This window comes from Pholis gunnellus, assembly GCF_910591455.1.
Source record: "Pholis gunnellus genome assembly, chromosome: 6".
NCBI classification, from domain to species: Eukaryota; Metazoa; Chordata; class Actinopteri; order Perciformes; family Pholidae; genus Pholis; species Pholis gunnellus.
Window position 1 is genome coordinate 23,369,919 of NC_136532.1, and position 22,094 is coordinate 23,392,012.

The window sequence follows — 22,094 nt, forward strand, 5'->3', positions numbered from 1 at the left end:
ATGCGATGACGTAAAAGATATCTTACAAAAACAAAGAAACTGTCTGGAACATGTGTTTGAATCTGTTTAATAAAACTATTTCCTATATGTCAAGCTCTTATCTTATATTAACATGTGCAGGAGTTACAGTAGTATGTGCCGTTTTATGATAAACACAGGAATTAGAAATAGATATGTATACATTTGATATTTACACAATAAATTAATAGTATAAAATTGTGATATTCAAGTCAAATAAGCATGTGGACATGATATGCATCTTACAATAGTAGTGCAATAAATGGAATCCTTAATGTAGTAATGCTGCATCTATAGATTACGTTAAGAGCTGCGTCCTGAGCTGTGAAAACATCTCAATCAGCAAACAAAATGATTAAATAAAAATATTATTATGCATGACAATCACTCGCTGTAAATGTCAGTTTTGTTGCATTGTGTTAATGTTCCTATTTAACCCTCCCAGTCCTCTTCGTCTGAGGAGCAGCAGGTGTTGAGGCAGTCGGGGATGTTTCTGTAGGTGAGGTACTGGAGGATCCTCTTGGGGAGGGGCAGCGGCTCCATCTGGTGCGTGGAGACCGAGTGGCGCAGGATGGATCGGCACAGGTGGCACAGACTGGGCACCGTCCTGGGCGCCTTCCAGAACCTCACGTGGCCGTCTCTGGTTCTGTGACAGGAGGGGGAGTGGTTAGTGTCAGTCGTGTGGTGTCCAAGACGGCTTAAGGCACCGCAACTTGGGAAAACATGCAAACTAGAAGAGGACGACTCGATTATGTTTTGGCTAAATCATTTGAGTTTGGAGCATATTGGCTTTTTCGTTGTGTAACTGAGTCACCATTGACATCCACTGTGATCTCTCTATCCCGAATTCAGCGTCCACAAGCTGCGATATTTCTAAAGCCACCGTCTCGGTCCACAAGCAGAGAGTTTCATATTCAAATATTATTAGTAGGAGTATTTTTGTGTTACCCTGTGGCGACCACTCCCCCCTGTGGATGGTATTTGCAGCAGAGTCCATTAGAGTCTCGGTCCACCTTCGTCTGCATCTCCATCCCTTTCTCCCCCGGCTCCCAGATCCGGAGAGCTCTGCGAACGCAACACATCTGTCTGAAATCACTTTGTCCAGCGCGGGAAACATTTAGATGATGACTTTATATTAAAAGATGTATGAGATGGGAGCTGACGGCAGACTCACCTGTCGTCGGTCACCATCGCCAAGTGCAACCCGTTGGGGGAGAACTGAATGGCTGAGATTTGGTTTTGCCCGTAATCTTCAAAATAGTCGCTGTGGAGAAAAGTTAGGTAGGAGTTTTTAAGTGATATTTCCCCATAGTCAGACATCCTTAATGCTTATGACTCAATGTTAAATTCGACAATATATACAAACAAGAAAACAGGTTGCACAGCAGGAAGTACTTTCCGACGATGCATCAGATGTAAACAGTGACAGTGTAGGAGAAGTTTTATTCCCAGCTTTCAAACCGATTTGTACATTCTTGGATGAAATTGGCCATCAAAAATAGAACTCATAATCTAATTTCTTGGAGCAAAATCGAGCTTTACTGACAAGACTAGATATGCTATTTACTGTTTTCACGCGATCCGAGATGCATTTTTCACCAAGGTTCAGGATATATTTGTTTAAAGTACATTTAGAGCATAAAAACGGAGTGTAAACTTACACCAGAGTGGCCAGTTTCTGTGCGGTGTACGGGTCCCAGAGGTCGATCCACCAGCTGGAGCCGCTGAAGGCCGCGGTGGCGAGCACCGCCCCGTCAGGAGAGAAGTCACAGGAAGACAGGAGGTACAAGGTCTTGCGGATCCCTCCAGCCAGGTTCCTGATGAACGTATAAGACCGCAGACTCCACAGACACACCATCTGAGGAAGTGAAATCACAAAAGAGTCTTCATGCCTTGCTGTAAGGACTGTTTTAAATGTGGAACAACGAGGGCTAATTCTGCCCTACGGCAGTTATTGCAGTGCCAGAAAATCTAGTGATTTGGATCTCAACGAATGTCAACAGGACAGGCTGGAGCACGCAGCAACACAGTTTAAAGTGTAAATGTGATCTTAAAGTCCGGTAATACACAATGTTAAGTGTCCGGCTTTGTCTTTGCAAATGAGGAGGTGTCAAATTAGCAGTTTGACAGGAGTGGGAAGAGCTCCCCGGTGCTCCAAATGTCTCCACACAAAGAGAACACAGAATCAAAGCTAAGCTGAACTTATTACATAGTGGGGAGCCACAGACTTAGCCAAAGCTCTGCACTGGAAAGAAATGTCTTAAAAGATAGATGTGACTTTGTTAAACCCATCCGGACCTTCAGTTTAATACGTGCCCCTCAAAAAACTATTTAAAAAAAGTTAATGCCAGTAAAATGAGAAGCCATAAAAAAGGAAATGCTGCCGTAATGATCAGTAAAAGCGGGCGTGTGAAGGTTGAAATTCTTCACAACTATTTGTAAAGGTGAAAGATCAGCAAGGAAAACCCTGAGGAGGAAGAGTTGAAGAGAAAAACACCGTCCCTTCAGGTAATCATTGCAGGATTATATTCAAAGAATGTCACCTCTCGTCTGACAAAAACACAAAGTTGTGCAACAGAAACATATTGGCCCCTTTTGCGAAGTTCTGGTTCCTGTAGTAGAATGGAGGTGGAAAAGGTTTGATAAAAGGAGCTTTGTGTTGTCAGGAAGATGTCAGACAGCCGGGAGACTTCGGGCCATTGTAGAACAAGTATTGTCCTTTAATCTACGCAAAAATAAAAATCTACAAATACATAAAAACAAACTGAACTAAATGTCCTTCGGGATCTACAGTCACGCACATTTTTGTGGTTCTTGTGTTGCAATGTCTGGCTTTGCCTTGAATATGAAACAACACACTTTTACAATGACAAAACTCACTCGGTCAAATCTGCCGACAGATGCAATCATGCTGCAGTCTGAAGACACGCAGCAGCAGCTGATCCAGTCTTTATGGCCAGAGAGCACCTGCACCTTTTTACCTACAACACACAGAAACCAAAGCCTTACTGAAGAAACAATGCAAAATCATCACTGGATACAAAATACAACATTCACATAATCAGCTCCTGGAGCGGCGGAGAATGTGACTCGTATGTGTGAACGTAAACATTTGTTGGCTTTGACCTCGTACATTCAAACAGAGGTTTATTTAGACGGCACGGTGACGAACCTCAGGGGCGAAGTGATAAATACAAAGGGCAGGAACATGATCATTACCCACGGTTTATCAATGCAGAACATGAGCCTTTAGACTGTTTTACAACACTAATGGCAGCCACTGGTTTCAGTCAATATCAACACAGTATCACACTCTTTGCAGAGCCTTGAAAGCTGTTGGGTAACCCGCCCACAGTGAGCTTTTAATGGCATTAATGTTTGACCGGGGTGCGTTCAAGGATGCTCCGACATTTGACAGTTTCATCAGTTGCCATCAGTGAAGCCTTGATGCACAATGTAACATTCGATACATATGATTTGAGCTGGAAAGATCGTTACAGAAGCTAAATGTCAAGTCTCAAATTTCAACGTTAAGTTTCCCTTTATGCGTTTGAACACACCAACAAGGAGGGATGATGTTACTTTGACAAAAAATAATAATAAATGTGTTTTGGGGTGGATCAGCTGATTCTCGTACCTCGTTGATATGAAATGAAACCATTGGCTTCCTGAAGGGCTGGGTATCAATATTAAAACATCGGATATGCTTTCAGAAATGCTCTACAGTAACGTACAGTACAGCTGGTAGTTAATGGAATAATAAGCATGCAAACGTACGGACAAGTTTAACGAACAAAAATAAAGTAAACAAAACAGTTTCATTATGCAATTCAATAACATCCTCCCTGAATGTAAACAACCACTTCCTCGCAAATTACACAGTATGTTTGAGTTGCATTTTGACTTAAGAGTCATATCAGTAAAGGACTGTTTGTGAACACCACACAGATTGACAAGCACAAGAGAGGACGTGAAACATTAATGAGACAGTTGTAGGATTCAGTGGTTGAGGAGTCTGGAGTTACACACACACACACACACACACACACACACACACACACACACACACACACACACACACACACACACACACACACACACACACACACACACACACACACACACACACACACACACACACACACACACACACACACACACACACACACACACACACACACACACACACACACCTTTCTGAGCCAGGTCCCAAATCCTCAAAGTCTTGTCCCGAGAAGTCGATATGAGTGTGAGCGTCCCGTTCTGAGGGAAGACCAGGTCCCTCACGACGCCTTCATGGCCGTGGAGGTCAAATACAGCATCACCTGAAAACACACAACAAGAAGCGTTTTAAAGATCAGCTGACAGCAGCAACGGTGACGTCTCCGCCAGCAGAAATGAGGCTCTCACCGGTTAACACGTTCCAGATTTTGATCACCCCGTTCTCCAAGCCTGTGGCAAGAAGCAGGCTGTTGTTTCCCTTTGATGATGGTTTGGCTGGCCGGGCCGCTGCAGCTGCAGCTGATTTTGGGGGTCTGGGTCCGAAGGCGAGGCCCCACACTGGATGACCACAACTGAAGCTCTTGTCTTCTCGGACGGTCTCTCCATTCTGACTGTCTCTGTGGGTGAGAGGAGCATCAAGTGAGCACATACCATAAAGATACTTATAGAAAACGTTATAAAACATAAAAATCAAGTCAAATACAATCTTTTACTTTGTGTATTGTGCGGTTAATCAAATTTTTGCCAAATTAATTACACTCACAATACGAGAGTCGGGAGGCAGAGAGAATCCGTAATCGTGAATATGAAATGATTTAAGAGGCGCTGGCTTAACATATGCATTATTAATATATCAATATCTCATTTTTGAATATCCCACTTATCGTTAATACCGGTATTTTCTTACAGTCTTTGTTCCAGCATTTAAATTTCAATGGAAAAAGAAGAGGAGCTTACAGTCATTTCATTTGCTTCATATTGCTTCTGCTACCTCCATACTATTTCTTTATGTATTGGAAATTGTCCAGTGTCTGAAGTTGGCACTGATTCTGATTCTTTGGCTCGCTCACTTATTCTTTGATCACATCATCTTTTATCTTACTTTAAAACTACTTTCAGTAAATACATTTATCTTACTTACATTGAATATGGAGCAGATTCACATGTTTTGTTGAATTTAAAAAGAGTTTAAAGGTATTGTTTTAATATTTGGTACCTAAATGTAGATATATTACATAAAGGTGTACAAAGTGCAAAGCATATTACGTGGAGTCCCAACGGCTTCTATATTAATTAATAAAGACACTTTAAATTATTAATGTATGAATAATTAAATCACTAAATATTTAATTCAGCTATAAAACTGTGAAGAAATCCAATAAAAACTCGGCACATTGTAATGAAATTATATTTTTAATCCTGCTTATTTTCACTAGCAGTTTATTGTTGTATGTTTTTATATGATTCCAGCAGTTTTTATTTTAGAATGTAATTTTTCCCTCATTAAATAATGCCACTTTTCATCACCAAGTTTCTGACAGTCAAGACAAACATGGGGGTTATTAATTTAGTTTCAGTCTGGATGAATAGACACATTTTTACTAAAGTGACTAATGGGCTCCGACCATTTGTTGCACAATGTTTTGTTTATTTGTGAGTCATTGTGGCATCTAATTATAGCTATTTTTTAACAAGTTAAGCAAAGCAAAATGTCTTAATTCTATGGTTGTATTTACACTCTTTTATTACAGTTGTAATGGGTCTAATAACAGGTATTAACCGATGCATACTGTGGCTTGATTTTTCACACGGATAAACAGCCACCATAAGTATAATTCTTTAACACAAACCCGAATGTACGAGCGACACCTGAATGCATCACGCCTGGATTAAACGCACAGGTTAAATAAACCTTACTCAGAGTCCAGAGGCCAGGCGACCACCCACACGATCCCGTGTCCCATGGACCAGGCGAACCAGGCTCCGTCCGGGGAGAAGTCCACGCTCCAGGTCTCACATCCCGCCCGGCCCTCCAAGGACGGAGGACGCCTGGTCTTCAGCTCGAGCACCAGAGCCGGGTCGGAGGCTGAAAGAGGACGGAGGGGCGACATAAATAACTTCAACGGCTTTCAACGGTTTCAACGGCTGACCAGACTCGTCCTCCGACCGCCGCTGCCTGGTTACTGGTTACAACAAATATGTGACTTACGTGTCTGCTGTTGCAGCTCCGCGTTGGTTCCCGTGGAGCACATCGTTTTCCTCTCTTCACATCCTCCGCTTTAACTTCCTGAATGCGTCGTCTCTGCTGTGTGACTCCAGCCGGCCATTTAAATGAAGGCAGGACGGTGTCTGTTGTGTCCTCGTCTGGGACGCGCTTTTGCGATGTGAAAAATGTGCAAGTGGAAAAAACAAGACGTTTCAGCTGATTTCCGGTTTGTGTCTGAGTCACTTCGCAGGCTGCCCATTGGCTGTAATGTTGCCCAACGTAGTCACGTCGTTCTTGTATTACGTAAACCACGCCCCCTTATTAAATTACAATGCGTGTTAACCCATGATTTCAACTGTCATGCGGTGATGTCATTATTAAAACACGATGGGTCAGCTCAGGTAGTTGAAATTAAGAGTAGTAGCCAAGATCCCAATATTATTGTGTCAAAATGTTGACTCAACCACAAGGAAACGTGCGTGAAATAATTCCCCAAAATACACTTTATATATTTATCACAATATTATAATTTTAACTTTATGTCCCAACTCTTTGAAAACCAAAACCAAGTCAAAGGGGTGTAATCATGGATGCCTAACCAATAACAAAGGCAGCATACTACCATTTTAACAATTACAAATGTAACATAATTATTTAAAGGGTTCATGTCCAAGTATGTCCTTTCAATCCACATTTAAAAAGGTTTATATTTCCCACTGCCTTTAACTGAACCATTGGCTATTGTTGTGTCACATTTTCAACTTACATCTTGACCTATCTTTTGTGTATTCGTTGTTTTTATTTATTTAATATTTATTTACAAATGTTTGTCGTCCTTTTAATTTGCATTGCAATGTGTAATGCCTGCTCAATGTTTTAATGCATTATGAAAATGTGCTATTCAAAGAAACGTGCATTGCCTTATATTTATATAAATACGTGGAAATATGAATACATTTAATAAAAATAATCAGCCATATTTCACTTCATAAGATATGTACTAATGTACATGCATTCTTTGAATGTTTGACTTAAAGAATAATTATCGATTTGAATTAAGTGTCACTTCAAAACATCTTCTATTCATTTTCAGACTGTTTTCAAAATCATTGTTGAATAATTATCTGTCGCTCAAGTCATTTATTATTTGTTCAATAATTTCAGCTCCATTTATTTAAAAAAAGGGGGATGTTTGAAGGAACATGTGCAACTCAAGAGGTTACAGACTGCAGACTTATTCTGTGCTAGCTGAGTGTATGACTACATTGTTATATGCAGATTATCCGTAATTCCCCTTTAAGAACTTAGTGAAAATATTTACAAAGAACAAAATCATCTCAACATATTGTTACAGTACAGACACTCACATACTGAGTAAAAACAACAACATTTCAGGCTCACTATTGCTCCAGATCTCATGTCGACTTGAATGGATTTTCAGGAAGGTGAGAAAACTTAGTTTCGACTGATTTCACCCTCAACTACATCCGACGCAAAGACTGACAACCTCACTCCACCACATTTTTAAAATGGTTGCAGTCTAGAGGTGCATTCTAGACTGGGAACGTCATAGTTCATCTCTAAAATGATATGTGTATAAGTACAACACAGGGTGGGGATGTATGGGAGTAAGTACTAGGTAGTGACACATCACATTCTGTTTCAAACAGCTTAATTTACTGCACAAATCTCAATATCAGAGCAACACATTCACAATGCTGTACAAACAAAATATAGAAATAAACGTACAAAATAAACTCAAAACCCGGTTTTAAAAAATAAGAAGAGATGATATTCTTTTTTTTTTTACATGCGTCTTCCACCAATTCAGTTCACATTGTTCATTGGGAGTAAATGCTATTCAACGAAATAAAAACACGTATCTAAAAACACCCGAAACCTAAAATGTTAGAAGATCCACTGGCTCCTCTGTCTGTACAGTATCGTCCTGCTGCTGTGGGCTCGTGCCAGCTGTCTCTGCATCCTCATGATCAGCTGAAAAACAAACAAACACAGGGACATTTTTACATTACAAAACGCTTCCTTAACAAACCATGACATCGACGTCAACTGGCACGATGAGGTCATACTCGATGGGATCCGATGTATCTGGACGAGCGTCGTCTGGTGTCCGTTGGTCAACGGAGGCAGCCGGGGAACGGCATCCTGAAAGATCTGCTCGTCGTCTGACTCTACAAGACTCAGCACGTCTCCTCTGTCCTCCTCCATGTGCCTAAAGAGCAGAAATATCATTACGACATTACAGTGCATCTGCAGGTCAGGAACTAAAAGACATTAAATACCTGAGACTCTTTTACACAGATTCATATCATCAGATCTATGCTGGTGAACGCATACCAGGAGTTGTTTTTGTGTTGTGTCAACGTCTGTATCTGAACTCGGAGGAGGTTTGGGAATGTTTTGAGAATGTTGTGCATTCACACGGGAAAAGTGAGCAAATCTTAAAGTACCCTCTGGACTTCTTTATCACTAGTAGCACTATGGAGTTTTTAAGAGCGTGTCCCGGTTTTGTTAGTACCTTGTGCACAAGGACGCCCATGCACGTGATACACAGTCACACTATGCTACAGTTGTCGGCAGCTGTGGAGAAGAATAAAGCTAGCTATAAACAGCTAGGGTTTCAAATTCCTCCCCAAATCTGCAAATATTAAAAATGAAAGAATTAAAAATATAACAAACTGGTTACATATGTCACATATGTACCATAGAGAATAGATCACTACCTAGTTATATAGAGCTTTTCTAATTGTCTCTCCTTGTTCTCTACGAGTATACCTAAAATAGGCATCATCTGAAAAACTGGATATAACGTGTACATTGTCTGAAAGACATTCGTAAATAACTGATTGATGCCAACTGTCAATACAAAATAAATAATAATAATTTACATCAACAAACAAGACAATTAACATGAAACCCAGATTACATTACATACTCTATTACATAACAGCTGTTTTTAATCCCTTCTATGGTTCGGGTGACTGAAATAAGCATGCAGTGCTGTATTAGATAAGTCAATATGAGATACTCACCCAAAGCCGTCACCTAAAAACAAAAATATGAACAGAAATTAGTATAAGTGGATTGTTGATTTATACTTGTGGTCTCATGTACAACATTACAGATGTAGTAGATGAGATTTGAACGTGTGCAAAGTTCAGTGGAGCAGAGACATTTGTTTGCATGCATTTGAGACTTCCGTGCGTATGTTGTCAAAAAGAAGACAAAAGTTACCCAGGCAAATTCGGTGCCGGTTGAAGTAAAAGGTTTTAGCTACGATTGCGGCACATCCCACGATCAGTGCAGCGATAAAGACTCCGAGGATCGCTCCCGTGTACGCAGACGAGGCTGTCGGGACAAAACGAGACGACAGGAGAGGGGATCATGAAACAGAAAGAAGGAGGAGCAGCAGGTTTAGCAGCATTCCAGAGGTGGAGTCGACACCTGCAGCGACTGGCTTATTGTTTAAAAATCTGCTCCATTCATATGTGCTGAGAACTTGGCCAACTCATTGTGTGTCACTCGCTATCCCCTTTGACCTAAAAAGCTGTCGTTAGTTACAAATTTACAAAATAAAAGCACATTATTGATCATGATGCAGCCCACACTCACTCTTCACAGTGAGGTAGACTTCCAGCTCGCGGACGGCGAGTGGGTTCTCGCTGCGGCAGAAGTAGACGCCCTCGTCGTCCTTGCTGACGTTGAGTATTTTCAGCTTGAGGACGGGGCCTTCCTTAGACAGGACGTACTTCGATCCGGGAACAATGTCCTCCTGCTGCAGCCCTTTTCTCCACGTGGTGTTCGCAGGCGGGATGGACACAGCCTCGGTGCACGTTAGAGTGACGCTGGTCGCCTCCAGCGCCGTGACCAGCGGCTCCCCTTCAGGGTACGGACGTTCTGGGAGAGATGGACAAACATTGAACTGATGATTTGTCCAGAATAAGAGTCTCTGAGTCCTATACGGGTTTAACATTCTTATTCAAGTTGGCCTCAGCGGGACTCAAACCCTTCAATAATTCTAGTTGACGAGGACACACCTCATCTTCAAAGCTTTCTAAACATCACAAAACTAAAGATAAGCTATTGCATAATTTATAACTTGCACACACTTTCGCATTATCTCATTGTTTGTGCAATCCCGTCCTGTGATGATAAACCTTACCCCACTGAGTGACTCACTGACATATCCTGTATGCATCCCTGTGTCCTCGTGGGCGCGCTACCAACTGTGGGCCTCTGGCTGTGTTTGTATCCGCAGCAGTACATGAACTAATTATGACAATATTAATTATAATAATTAAACAAGGAGCTGATGAACGCTTTAATCTCAACGATGTTACACTGACGTTTAATCAGTAAGCAGAGTATTGCAGAGTATTTAAACTCTTAGGAGAAACTGAGTAGAGGGTAAATATGGTGAGTGGAGTTTATGACAGGAAGGGCTCGTCACCTACGGGGGAAGGTGGTGCATTTGAGTATGTATCCACTGTCAGTAAATTGTGGCGGCACTGAGTCCCCAGATTTCAGCTGATTGGGAAAAAACTATTTCCAACCACATAGTACAGAAATATGTACTAGGAGAAACAAATCCCAACAGGGCCTTTACAATAAAAAATGCTTCTTCAAATATAATAATTTAATAATATTTTTCTAATGTTGGTCATTGGTGCTTTATATATATATATATATATATATATATATATATAATATCAAATCATATTCCTTATATGTGCATGCATACATGGCCAATAAAGCTGATTCTGTTTCTGTTACAATGCCTCTTATTATGCTTTGTGATACTGTATTGATTCTCAAAAACACTATTGATCTTTAATTAATAGTTTACATGCAAAGATTTGTTCAGGCCTTTCATTTTGTGTGAGAGTTTAAACCCCAGAAAGCTTGATAGCAGCGTTGTAATCTATCTTCAGCCACTGAATTCTTCCACTCCAACGCAACAACGGAAACAGACAGGAAGCCGTGTAAAAGCACCCCGCTAACATTTTCTCTGACGGAGATTTCATGCATATGGTGGCGTGTTCTTTATACTATGAGTTTTCCTAAATTTCAAAAAAATTACAACCCACCTTCTTGTATACAGTATCCCAATATATTGAATCGCAACCCCTGTATCATGACACGCATCGTATCGCCACATTCTTACCAGCAAACATTCCGACAAAATAAAGCCTGCAGGCTTTAGGCAAGCCCGAACTCTTGCACGAATAGCACAAAGGTCTGCCGTGATGCAGGTCTAATCAAATATTCACTCCAGCTAGGTTAGCGAATGCCCAAAATCACCCTCAATCAGAAAAGTAAAGGCAGCAAAGTCGTCTCAAAAGGGCCTAAAGACAGTTCCTGGTTGAAGTCTTTGTTACATCAATGAAGTATCAGAACGCCCTGAGTGTGCAGCTCCCCACTTCTCTTAGCCCTAAAGAAAAGCCATCGTCACACTCCGATTGGTCAAGAGGATAAACGCACCAAGCTGCTCTCAATTTTTAATTAGGAGCTGGTCCTCACACCCTGCACAACAGGTGATCTGAATAACCAATCAATTGGGAAAATGGAAATGACAGCAAGTATCAAAGAATGATGGACTGCTACGTTGTATGAATGAGTCATAATGTTTCTTACTTTTGGTGTAAATCTTGTATGATATCTGTGCAGACAGATTATAACACCGGGATCTGCTTTGAAGCTTTGAGATAGTGTTTTAAGATCCTAAATCAGATCGACTGTTTTCGAGATATGCGAAGGACATTCAGAAATACAGACAGACAAAGTTCAGAAACGGACGGATATCCTAAAGCCTCAGCAGATAAACCCACATTAACCCCAGCATCATAAACTATCTGCATGGCTAGATACCATACCATCTTTCTTTGTATATTTTAAAATGTTAGTCTGCAATAATGTGTGCACCAAAAACTAAATGATGTTCTCCTAAATTGTGCTGGTGTGGAGGCACAAACCTCAGAGACAGATCACTCAAAACCTGGAAAAATAAACCCCAAACTATATTTGACTGGTGGTAATTGCAAAATATGATTTTTTGGGGGGCATTTGAATGAAGCGGCCCTTTAAATCAAATTAAGGTCAATGCTATGAATACTGAGTACAAGTAAACATCGTCAACAATCCCACTGAAGAGTGTCTGTGTGACTCCTAAGCGGAAAGCACATAAAAAATTCAGCAGTTGCACATCTCAGGATTGCTTACTGAGGGTAAACGAACACGACTTCTCTATTCCCGGAGCGAGCGCTCGGTGCTGGGCCGAGCACCTCAGCATCTGCCCGTCCGTCAGCATTGAGCGGTTCAGCGTCACCGACAGGCTCTCCGTCGTGTCCGATGCATAAAAGCTTCCGATCGGGCGAGCTTCTTGGTCACCCCAGTCGTCCCACCAGCGTAGCGTCGGGACGGGATACGCTCCAAACCAGGTGCAGTTGAACTGGAAGTGGGCGGGGTCCTGTGCCGGTGCCCACATACACTTAGGGTGTCTGTCTGGGACATCTAGTCAAGACAGAAACATCTGTGAGGAAACTGACAACAACTATAGAAAGCAGATTAAATATCCAGCTCAACTAGGGCCACCAGGGTTGCATCTGCATTTATTACTCTGGGATTTAGACGCACTCACTCTTTGGTATTTAAACAAAGGGTACAAACCCATTTCAATCCCATTTGATAGATTATCTTTTCTGTGGTGCAGGTACAGCAGTTAACAGTGTTTCATTTACTTGCAGGGGTAGACACCCCATATTCCCTGACACTAAACGTCCCACCTTCTCCCAGAAAGGCTGAATATATGGACAAGACCAAAACATGTGGGAATTGTCCACACACTCTCCAGCAAGCATACTGGGTCCCAGTTATATTACATTTCTGCTTAGGAGGGGAGGGGGGGACTCGTTCTCATTGAATCGTTTAACTTTTTATCTCTTTTTCCCAACGTTTCCTTAAATAATTAGTTGGGTTTGTACTCATTGACGTGATACCTTTGCTCTATACCTTTCTTAAAAGGGACAGTGTGTCGGATTTGGTAGCATCTAGCGGTGTGTTTGCAGGTCGCAACCAACCGAATACCCCTTCACTCACTCACTCCTCCCTTTCCAAGACTGCGAGCCGCCGAGTGCAAAACCGTGGTAACAACAATCGCCTCGCTCAGAGGCTGTTCTTACCATAAAAACACTACTTTAGGAGCAACAGTTGTTTAATTCTCTGCTCTCCACATTTCCATCATTTAAAGTGCACAATTCAAACAATTAATGTAGGTCGCATAACAACACAATCGCTAGAATGTTCATTTTTATCAATAATATTTCTTCTCCCGCTTTTGAATGGTCACCAGTATTGAAACATTTAAAACTAAATGTTGCTATATAATACATAATATATGAATTATATACATATTTCTTCCTCATGGCATTGTAAAAACAAGACTGACTCTTGCAATTTCCAGTTCTCTCTCTAAAGTGCACCCCAAATAACCATAAATATAACACTTTTCAACATCAGACCTTTTTGTCGGAGAAGGGCATTCTGGGTATTCTGCTCATGGTACTTACAGTATACTAGCAGCTGTGCGCTCTTATTGGCTGCCTGATCAGAGACGGGGTTGTGGGCCCTGCAGCTGTAGACCCCCTGAGCGCTGGGCTGAACGTCTTCTATCCTGAAGTCCAGCCAGGATCCGGAGGTGGAAGCCAGCGACTCGTTGCTGGACGAAGCTCCTCTGAAGGCCCAGGTCAGCTGCTGGGACGGATGGGAGGAGCCGGAGCAGTTAAACGAGACGCTCGAGCCCCGGGAGACGATGAGCGTCCCGTTGGACAGAGCAGTCGCTGGACCGATGGACACGGACAGATTTCCTGGACCACCTGAAAGGGGAACAAGCAGTGCTTTACAACAGTGTTTATTCTCATCAATCAATACTCTCAAGAGAGAGTAATGATACTTTTTAGGGTAGAAAAATACATTACCTTTGTTATTGTTTGAAAAACGGTATCTTTATGCGATAAGTACATTGTCATGTTTGCGACACCATTTTTTTGAAAATCTTTACGAACAATATCCATAACTGGACATGATTTTAAAAATGTGTTGTGGGGAGTTTTTGGCCTCAGTTGATGAGTGATCTTATGACTGTGATGTGATGCACACTTTTCATGACGGCAGAGCAAAGTAACGCAGTTGTAAAACATGAGGAGTTTTGCAAATGTTTTATAAAAAGGTAGTGAATTAATTCAATTCAAGAAGTGCTGCAATGAAAAGGGCAGCGCATGTTTAATAATTTAATTATACATTTAGTACTAAAAGTATATAAAGTATTCATTATGCAGAATGGAAATAATATATACATTACAATTCATGATGGATTAATGCGTTCATCACTATAACGTGGCAACAGGTAAAGGCGGGGCTAATTTGAATTACTTTGTATACTGCTGGACAGCTTAACCTATATATAATCTATATTTTGTATTAATAATCTAAATCTGCAACGTAAATATGGTAAAGTAAATGCAGTGGAGTATAAAGTAACATAAAATGGAAATACTCAACTACAAATGTGCGTAAACCTCAAAACTTGAGTAAATGTACTGTGTATCCCACTACTGGGTAATGTTTGTATTTGTTTGCTTTAAAACATGATAAACTAATATTTGATTGTACAAATATTTGACTCTTTTGTCAGTAGATTAACCGATATGATTTCAGCTCTAGAAATCATGTGTTTGTTGATAATGAGAATGTATGTGTCACACTATCATTCATCGTGGCCACCTGTATGCATGTGTGCTATGTTGAATAATACATTTGTGTTTACTAAAAAAAAGCTGCTTGGATGAACTCTGATCATCATGCTGGTCTCATGACTGGACACATTAACCACTTACTGGTTACTTGCAGCGAGACACGTGCGTGAAAGGTGTTGTCGCCCGGCAGCGTGGAGCTGCACAGGTAGGTGCCCTCGTCCCCGGGCATCACACTCCTGATTTGCAGACTGCCGTCATTCGTCACCACGAGCCGCTGTCCTGCGGGTGAAGGGCTCGGCGAAGAGGCGTCACTTCTCATGACCGCTCGTCCATTTTTCACCCACGACGTGAGAGTCGGTGTTACGTTACCGACGGTGTAACACGGAAGTATAGCCATGTCACCCGGTGCTGCTACCAGGACCGTTTCGGTGGAGCCACTATCCGAAACTGCCGCTTTGACAGACAAGAATGGGGGGGGCAGACATAGAACGTGAGCAGGATTTACAGACTCACCTGTCTGCGCGCGCGGTCACGATCAAAACTCACCTGTGGCGCACAAACAAAGGTGTAGAAACGCTGCAGTTGTCAATATCTTCATGATAACTGTCCTAAAGGCGACATCGCCTTCAATTAAAACTAAAAAAAAAAGGTGAACAAAAGGGCTTCCAGTCCAAACCTGTCCGACTAGTCCACCTGTTCCACCTGTGTGAGCCCGTCTGTAACACACATCCACACCAGTCCACCCATTATAAACCACAGCACACACACTACAGAGGTGACCAGTCTGACATGATGTGACTTCAGTCTCTCCGTTTTGTTTACAAGAGCATGCTAATCCGGAAACTTTGGCAGGAATAAACCACACCCTGACCTCACCTTGTTAAAGGGACAGTAACACTATTCTTCTTCTTGCAGGCTTCATGGTGTTATTTAGCAAACGTTACATCGTTACAGCAACATCAACATAGAAATACAACAAAACATATTAGAAACAACAGTCTGTCCCCTATGCATTCATACAAATGTTATGCTGATAGAAATACATGCCAGTTCATTCAAAAAAAAAATAATGTCAGCAGGGACTGTTGGCCCTTGGGCATCTTCACATTATCAAATCTGGCCCTCTTTGAAAAAAGTCTAAACAATTTTACATCTCACTCTGAGTTGTTTTGCCTTCAAGACAAATTACTGGGCCAGTGAAACAACCACTTATAGTGAAATCTGTTTCGATTACATTCCACTGCCTCTTTGTTTTATGAACACCTCCTCGGATACTGTTTACTCGGAAGCCGCTGTATGTAGCAGCCATTTGTCAACACAGTGCTCCCTCCTACTGTTCACTGCTGCACACATTTTCCTCTTCATCACAGCACATTGTCATGAACTGAGCTTATATTTCTCTTTGATGGGGTCTTTACTCAGTCAACCAAAGGCTAACTTGCTAATTAGATCTCAGGCGACCTGCTGTGTTTGCCCTTGAGTAAAGCAGTGGTTTAAAACTAGGGAGTTACTGCAGATTTTTGGGCAGCGAATATGTGTTTGACTCCGTAAGTGTGTGTCGATGTGTGCATGAATGGCTTCATGCATAGACGCATGCATGTACAGCACTGCTAACTTCAACGTCAATAATAAACACGTAGTTGAATCAACACCTCTCTGAAAGTTTTTAACAAAAACTAAACATTCATATCTGGTAGAGCTGTTGTAGTGGATTGTATTAGATTATATAGTACCTATCAAAGTGACCAAGGAGTAAACTAACAGTAAAATAACTGAGTTGCTTATTTTACTGGTGGACATCTGTAGTAAAACTAGCAGAAAACATAATGTGCACAATACAGTGAAATGGCTTCTGTCAAAAGCTAAATTACACTGTTTACAGTGTGGATTATATGCAAAACATAGCAACATTTATCATGTTTTTGCCATTTTGGTGAAACACCACTGTCAGATTGATGTAGGCTATATGTAAAACGCAAAAAGAAAACTAAGTTACAGCAATAAATACTGCATAACTTTATGCTTGTATGTCAATCGTATGGTCTACAGGTTGAATTGGAGGATGTCAGTTCATCAGTGATGTCATAGGATTCCATTCTAGAATGGAATCCTGGACCTAGAATTCTAGCACCCCATCATGATGTGTGTTCACTTTCTCTCTCTTGACTCAAAAGACCTGTTGAGACACCTTGAGACAAGTCATCGACCATAAAACTCTCATACTCAGAAAATCAAGATGAGCGACTGGGACGAATTTTCACATATGTCAAGCTCAGTGTTTAATTATCTCCGTCTGGAGGGAGAACTTTGCGACGCAGTCATCAAAGTCGAGGACGTGACATTTGAAATCCATAGGGTCATCCTGTGTAGATGCAGCCCGTACTTCCTGTGAGTTAGCGATCTGATATATATATATGGGGGGGGGGACTTGTGAATGTATATCCATCAAATGAGCAGAAAGTAATAGTTAATGATCTAAAGTCTGAGAGACTAATCCCGATATGTGATGAATTACATACGTTCATGGATCATTAGTGATAAAAACAAGTTTAACATAGAGAAGAAGATATAATGTATCAGCTACAATAGTCTCAGGTCCAAAGTAATGTGCTTTTAAGCAGATTCGTATTGATTAGTAGCATTGAGTAGTTAGTGTGTTCAGAAAAGTGACTAAATTAATTTAATGCAACAAAAAAAAAGTAATTGCACACACTTGACATGGTTAATTCGATGAATTGTAGATGGTGGTGAAACAGCTCCAGAGAGATCACAGAAAGAATACAAAAATAGCATACAAAATGTAATATTACATATTTGTGACATTTGTTTGACAGCGACATTGTTCCTGCTAGTTACACTCTGAATGATGTCCGGCGGTTTACGTATTGTACAATTTCCCTTGAATGCAAAATGGTGTAATATGTTGATTTTGTGAATGCTTACTTAAAAACGTTATCATTGTTATCAATGAGACGATGAGAATGAAAATCTGAAGTCTGTTTCCAATCCTCTGCTGTGTGTTCATTCTGACCCGCAGCGCTCTCTGGAGTCGCTGTTCACCTCCAGACAAAAAGGTCTTCCACATACCCGGCCTGTCTCCGGACATGATGCAGCTCATCATTGAGTTTGCGTACACCGGCTTGGTCTCCGTGACGGAGGAAAACGTGCAGGAGCTGCTGATGGCAGCCGATCAGCTCAACGTCATGGGCGTGGTAAAAGCTTGCTGCGACTTCCTGGGCGAGCAGCTCTGCCCAAACAACTGCATCGGCATCTTTCAGGTCACCGACACCTGCTTCTCCCCCGCGCTGCGGCTCAAGGCCTACCACTTCATCCTTGATCACTTTGAGGAGGTGGCTTCGTCCGAAGAGTTCCCGCAGCTTTCCGTGCAGCAACTTGCCGACATCCTCGGTAGAGACGACCTCAATGTGAGCAAAGAGAGCGCGGCGTTCGAGGCCATCCTTCGCTGGATCGACCACGAACCTGAAGAGCGAGAAGCACACATCGCAGTGCTCTTGTCTAAGGTATGTTAACCTTCTGTCACCAGATTTAGTTTAGACTTGCATCTTCAGCATTTGGCTGATGGTGTTATCCTAAATTGCAGCGACGATCAATTAAACCACCTTAGTGGAATTAAAGTCAGAACCAAGACCAAGTCTAGTTTAGGGTGCTTTCATTAAGTTTGTGTTCAGACAGAAGTCACATGGACTGCCAGGTAGTTTTTTTTGGGGGGGCGACTCACATCCTGTATCATCAGCACTACATGGACCAACATGGGAAAATGAGATTCCAAAGACAGACAGCAAGTCATGCTGCTCTTTACCTTTTTGTTTAAAGGGACAATGTCGGGCTTCCCACAACAAATTCAAACCGCACCAGTTGTTAAGTCCGCATCAGCGTTCGATTGACAGCTTTGTCACCGGCCTAAACTGAAATAAACTTGAGTACAGTTCATTGAGTTCAATTGAAAGATTGTGTCCTGTTTTTCTCTGTGTAGGTAAGACTGGTGTTGACGAGTAAGGACTACGTGAGATTCAATGTGATGTCCAATGAGCTGGTGAAAAACAACGCTGAGTGCCTGCACATGGTCAGGGCAGTCATCGAAATCCTAAGTCGCACCATGAGGTTCAGACCCTCTGTGTCACATCTCTGCAACCCTCTCGCCCGCCCTCGCCTGCCTAACGCCATCCTGTTGGTCATTGGGGGCTGGAGCAGCGTCAATCCAACGAACAGCATCGAGTCGTACGACGTCAACGTCGACCGCTGGATGCAGGTGACAGACGAACATGAGGAACCTCGCGCCTACCACGGCACCGCCGTCCTCAATGGGAGCATCTACTGCGTCGGCGGCGAAAACAGGTTCAAGCATTTCAACAGCGTGCGCAGGTTCGACGTGAGCACGCGTACCTGGCACGAGGCGGCACCCATGTACCACCGCCGATGCTACGTGAGTGTCGCTGTGCTGGGAGAGTGCATCTACGCCCTGGGAGGTTATGACGGGGACTCACGACTCAGCACCGCAGAGCGCTACAGGCCCGAGACCAACCAGTGGAGCCTCATCGCGTCGATGCACGAGCAAAGGAGCAACGCCAGCAGCACGACGCTCCACAACAAGGTGGGTGAAGTGAACTAGAGCATTTCAAGAGTAACAGTATGATGGTGATGGGAACAATTTAAAACGAGACTGCGATGTTGTAAAAATAACCAAATTATAAGTTCAAGTTCAAGTTACGCAATTAGTGTTTCTGTTTGAGGCTGTGTGGAAGTAACTGGCCAGAGAGTAGTGTCAGACTAAAGGTCCTCCGATTCTCCCCAGGTTTACATTTGTGGCGGTTTCAATGGGAACGACTGCCTGCAAACGGCTGAATTTTACAACCCAGAGACCAACCAGTGGACAATGATCAGCCAAATGACCTGCCAGCGCAGTGGAATTGGCATCGTTGCATATGCAGACCATATCTACGCAGTAAGTGTGAAACAGTGACACGCTAACTGTGTGACGTATGTAGAGATTTGATCAGCGGTTGGTTTTAGACTCAGATGAGCGTTCTCTTTTGGCGAAGAATTTGGTTAAATCTCAATTCAAACGTCTCACCCTTCGTTTTCACTTTTCCTCCCAAAAGGTTGGCGGCTTTCATGGCAACGTCCGTCTGTCCAGCGCAGAGGTCTACAACCCTGAGAGCAACTCCTGGCAACAAGTGTCCCATATGTCGACTCCCCGCAGCAACTTCGGTGTCGAAGTGCTCAATGACCGTCTCTATGTTGTTGGCGGCTTCAACGGCGTCACAACCTGCAGTAAGGTCGAGTACTACGACGCAACGACTGACGAGTGGACGGAGGCTTGTCACATGGATATTTCTCGCAGTGCCGTGAGCTGCTGTGTGCTGTCTGGGCTCCGCAACATGGACAAATACGTTTTCCCCCGTGACTCCCTGTCGGTTTTCAGTGTGGACGACGCATCTGTGGACACTGAAGACTCTGAGGAAGACTCCTGAACAGTGCCGTGTGCCATCATCCACCCGGCAAGACATAAAACATAAAATAAGGAAATAAATATTTCTTGTGCATTGAACTGCTGTTCCTCCAGAGATTTTCTTTTAACTTTTCAGTTTGTGCAACTTCTAAGTTTTATGTTTTGTGAGGGGGGTGCTGTGTCCCACCTGCAGACACACACACGGGTTGATCCAGAGTGCACCACTGCAACAATAACGCCTTAATACGACAAATACGAATTGTTGTGTTTTGTGCATTCAGGTTTTCACATCGGCCACCGTATTTCTCCTACTCGCTTGGCACAGCTTGAAAAAGTTTAGCTGGTTGCATCCTTCATCCTCCCCGCTAGATACCGGCAAATGCACAGAGCACCTTTAAATACATTGTATTCATATTTGAAATCACCTTGTTCTGACGAGTCAAAAAAATGCTTTTCTTCAGTGTAATCAAAAACAAAATTGGTGTTACAGTATATCTAATATCAGTTGTCACATCATTTAAATACTCGTTTGTAGTACTCATCGGGTAAAGTATGAAGTATACAGCATTCACAATACTGTTTGTTGACCCCCTTGAATAAAGCAGCGACCCCAAAAGAAAAAGTACCAATGGGTCAGTTTGAGCCCCTTCCTGTGCTCCACGACAGACGTTTACATGACATCGCTTCACTGTGGAGAGGAGTAAAAGAAAATAGAGTGATAGAGAAAGAAAGAGGGAGAGAGACATGAGATTCAGTCAGGATATAAGTTGATGTTGTTACATGATCTTCTGGTTGATGTGTCCCAAAATGTCCTCCAGCTAAATTTGGACAAAACTGGGATTATTCAGGAGAAGAAAAGCGTGAATGACTTCAGTCTGTCCTTCTCTGTCCTCTCATTGTGACTTCTTCTGAGGGAAGACAAGAAAAAAAGACTTGTCTGCTTTAAAGTTCTGCTTTCATTGATATTCAATTTACTTGATTTAACGTTGTTTCAGACACGTAGGTCCATCAGATACAAATGATAAAATAGATACCAAACTCGGCAGCTCAAACTCAAGGCACAATGTCCTTCATCACTCATGTTTAGTAGCTTTGTACGTGTGTGTGTGTGTGTGTGTGTGTGTGTGTGTGTGTGTGTGTGTGTGTGTGTGTGTGTGTGTGTGTGTGTGTGTGTGTGTGTGTGTGTGTGTGTGTGTGTGTGGTGGTGTGCCCCCCTGCTCGGGCCCTATAAATGGGATGTCTGGAAACATAAAGTGTGTCAGTGGAGCATGTGAGATGGAGGAGGGACGAGCTGTGATATGATTGACGGGAATTTCAACAAACCACAATCCACGTGGGGGGAGACGCCACGGCGCCCTCTTGCGGCCACCTGCAGCTGGTGTCGTTTGTGCCGTTCACGTGTAGTCAGATTGCTCGGAAATTATAAATATATTTTACCACACATGAACACACAAGAAGCATCAGTAATTTAATTTACCTCTCACTTCTTGGCAAAGGATTATCAGCCATTAGACTGTCGATAAGCATACATTACTAGTAGTATCACTACTACGTTGAAAACGGACAACAAACTTATACAATTGGGAATTTACATCCAAACTAGCCACGTTACAGGATTGAGTTAACT

At 42.4% G+C, this 22,094-nt stretch overlaps 3 protein-coding genes across 3 annotated transcripts; 1 reads left to right on the forward strand and 2 right to left on the reverse strand.

Annotated features, from left to right (window-relative positions):
- Positions 1-40: 40 nt before the first annotated feature.
- Positions 41-6,411, reverse strand: wsb2 (WD repeat and SOCS box containing 2). Its single transcript, XM_079160934.1, has 9 exons — positions 6,230-6,411; positions 5,938-6,106; positions 4,429-4,637; positions 4,212-4,343; positions 2,899-2,999; positions 1,680-1,876; positions 1,193-1,282; positions 967-1,083; positions 41-664 (listed from the first exon to the last, which is right to left on the reverse strand). Exons 1-9 carry the CDS (start codon positions 6,270-6,272, stop codon positions 451-453), a joined length of 1,272 nt encoding a protein of 423 aa, XP_079017060.1. The 5' UTR covers positions 6,273-6,411; the 3' UTR covers positions 41-450.
- Positions 6,412-7,360: 949 nt separating this feature from the next.
- vsig10 (V-set and immunoglobulin domain containing 10) lies at positions 7,361-15,800 on the reverse strand. The gene is made up of 9 exons (XM_079162033.1): positions 15,544-15,800; positions 15,139-15,450; positions 13,813-14,118; positions 12,467-12,757; positions 9,860-10,144; positions 9,482-9,595; positions 9,280-9,292; positions 8,317-8,459; positions 7,361-8,221 (listed from the first exon to the last, which is right to left on the reverse strand). Exons 1-9 carry the CDS (start codon positions 15,593-15,595, stop codon positions 8,127-8,129), a joined length of 1,611 nt encoding a protein of 536 aa, XP_079018159.1. The 5' UTR covers positions 15,596-15,800; the 3' UTR covers positions 7,361-8,126.
- A 1,433-nt stretch (positions 15,801-17,233) lies between these two features.
- On the forward strand, positions 17,234-20,489 carry LOC306697056 (kelch-like protein 10; the record flags this gene model as incomplete). The annotated part of the gene is made up of 5 exons (XM_079160798.1): positions 17,234-17,385; positions 18,035-18,518; positions 18,992-19,609; positions 19,811-19,960; positions 20,118-20,489. The coding sequence occupies 5 exons, from the start codon at positions 17,234-17,236 to the stop codon at positions 20,487-20,489; spliced, it is 1,776 nt and encodes a 591-aa protein (XP_079016924.1).
- Positions 20,490-22,094: the final 1,605 nt, after the last annotated feature.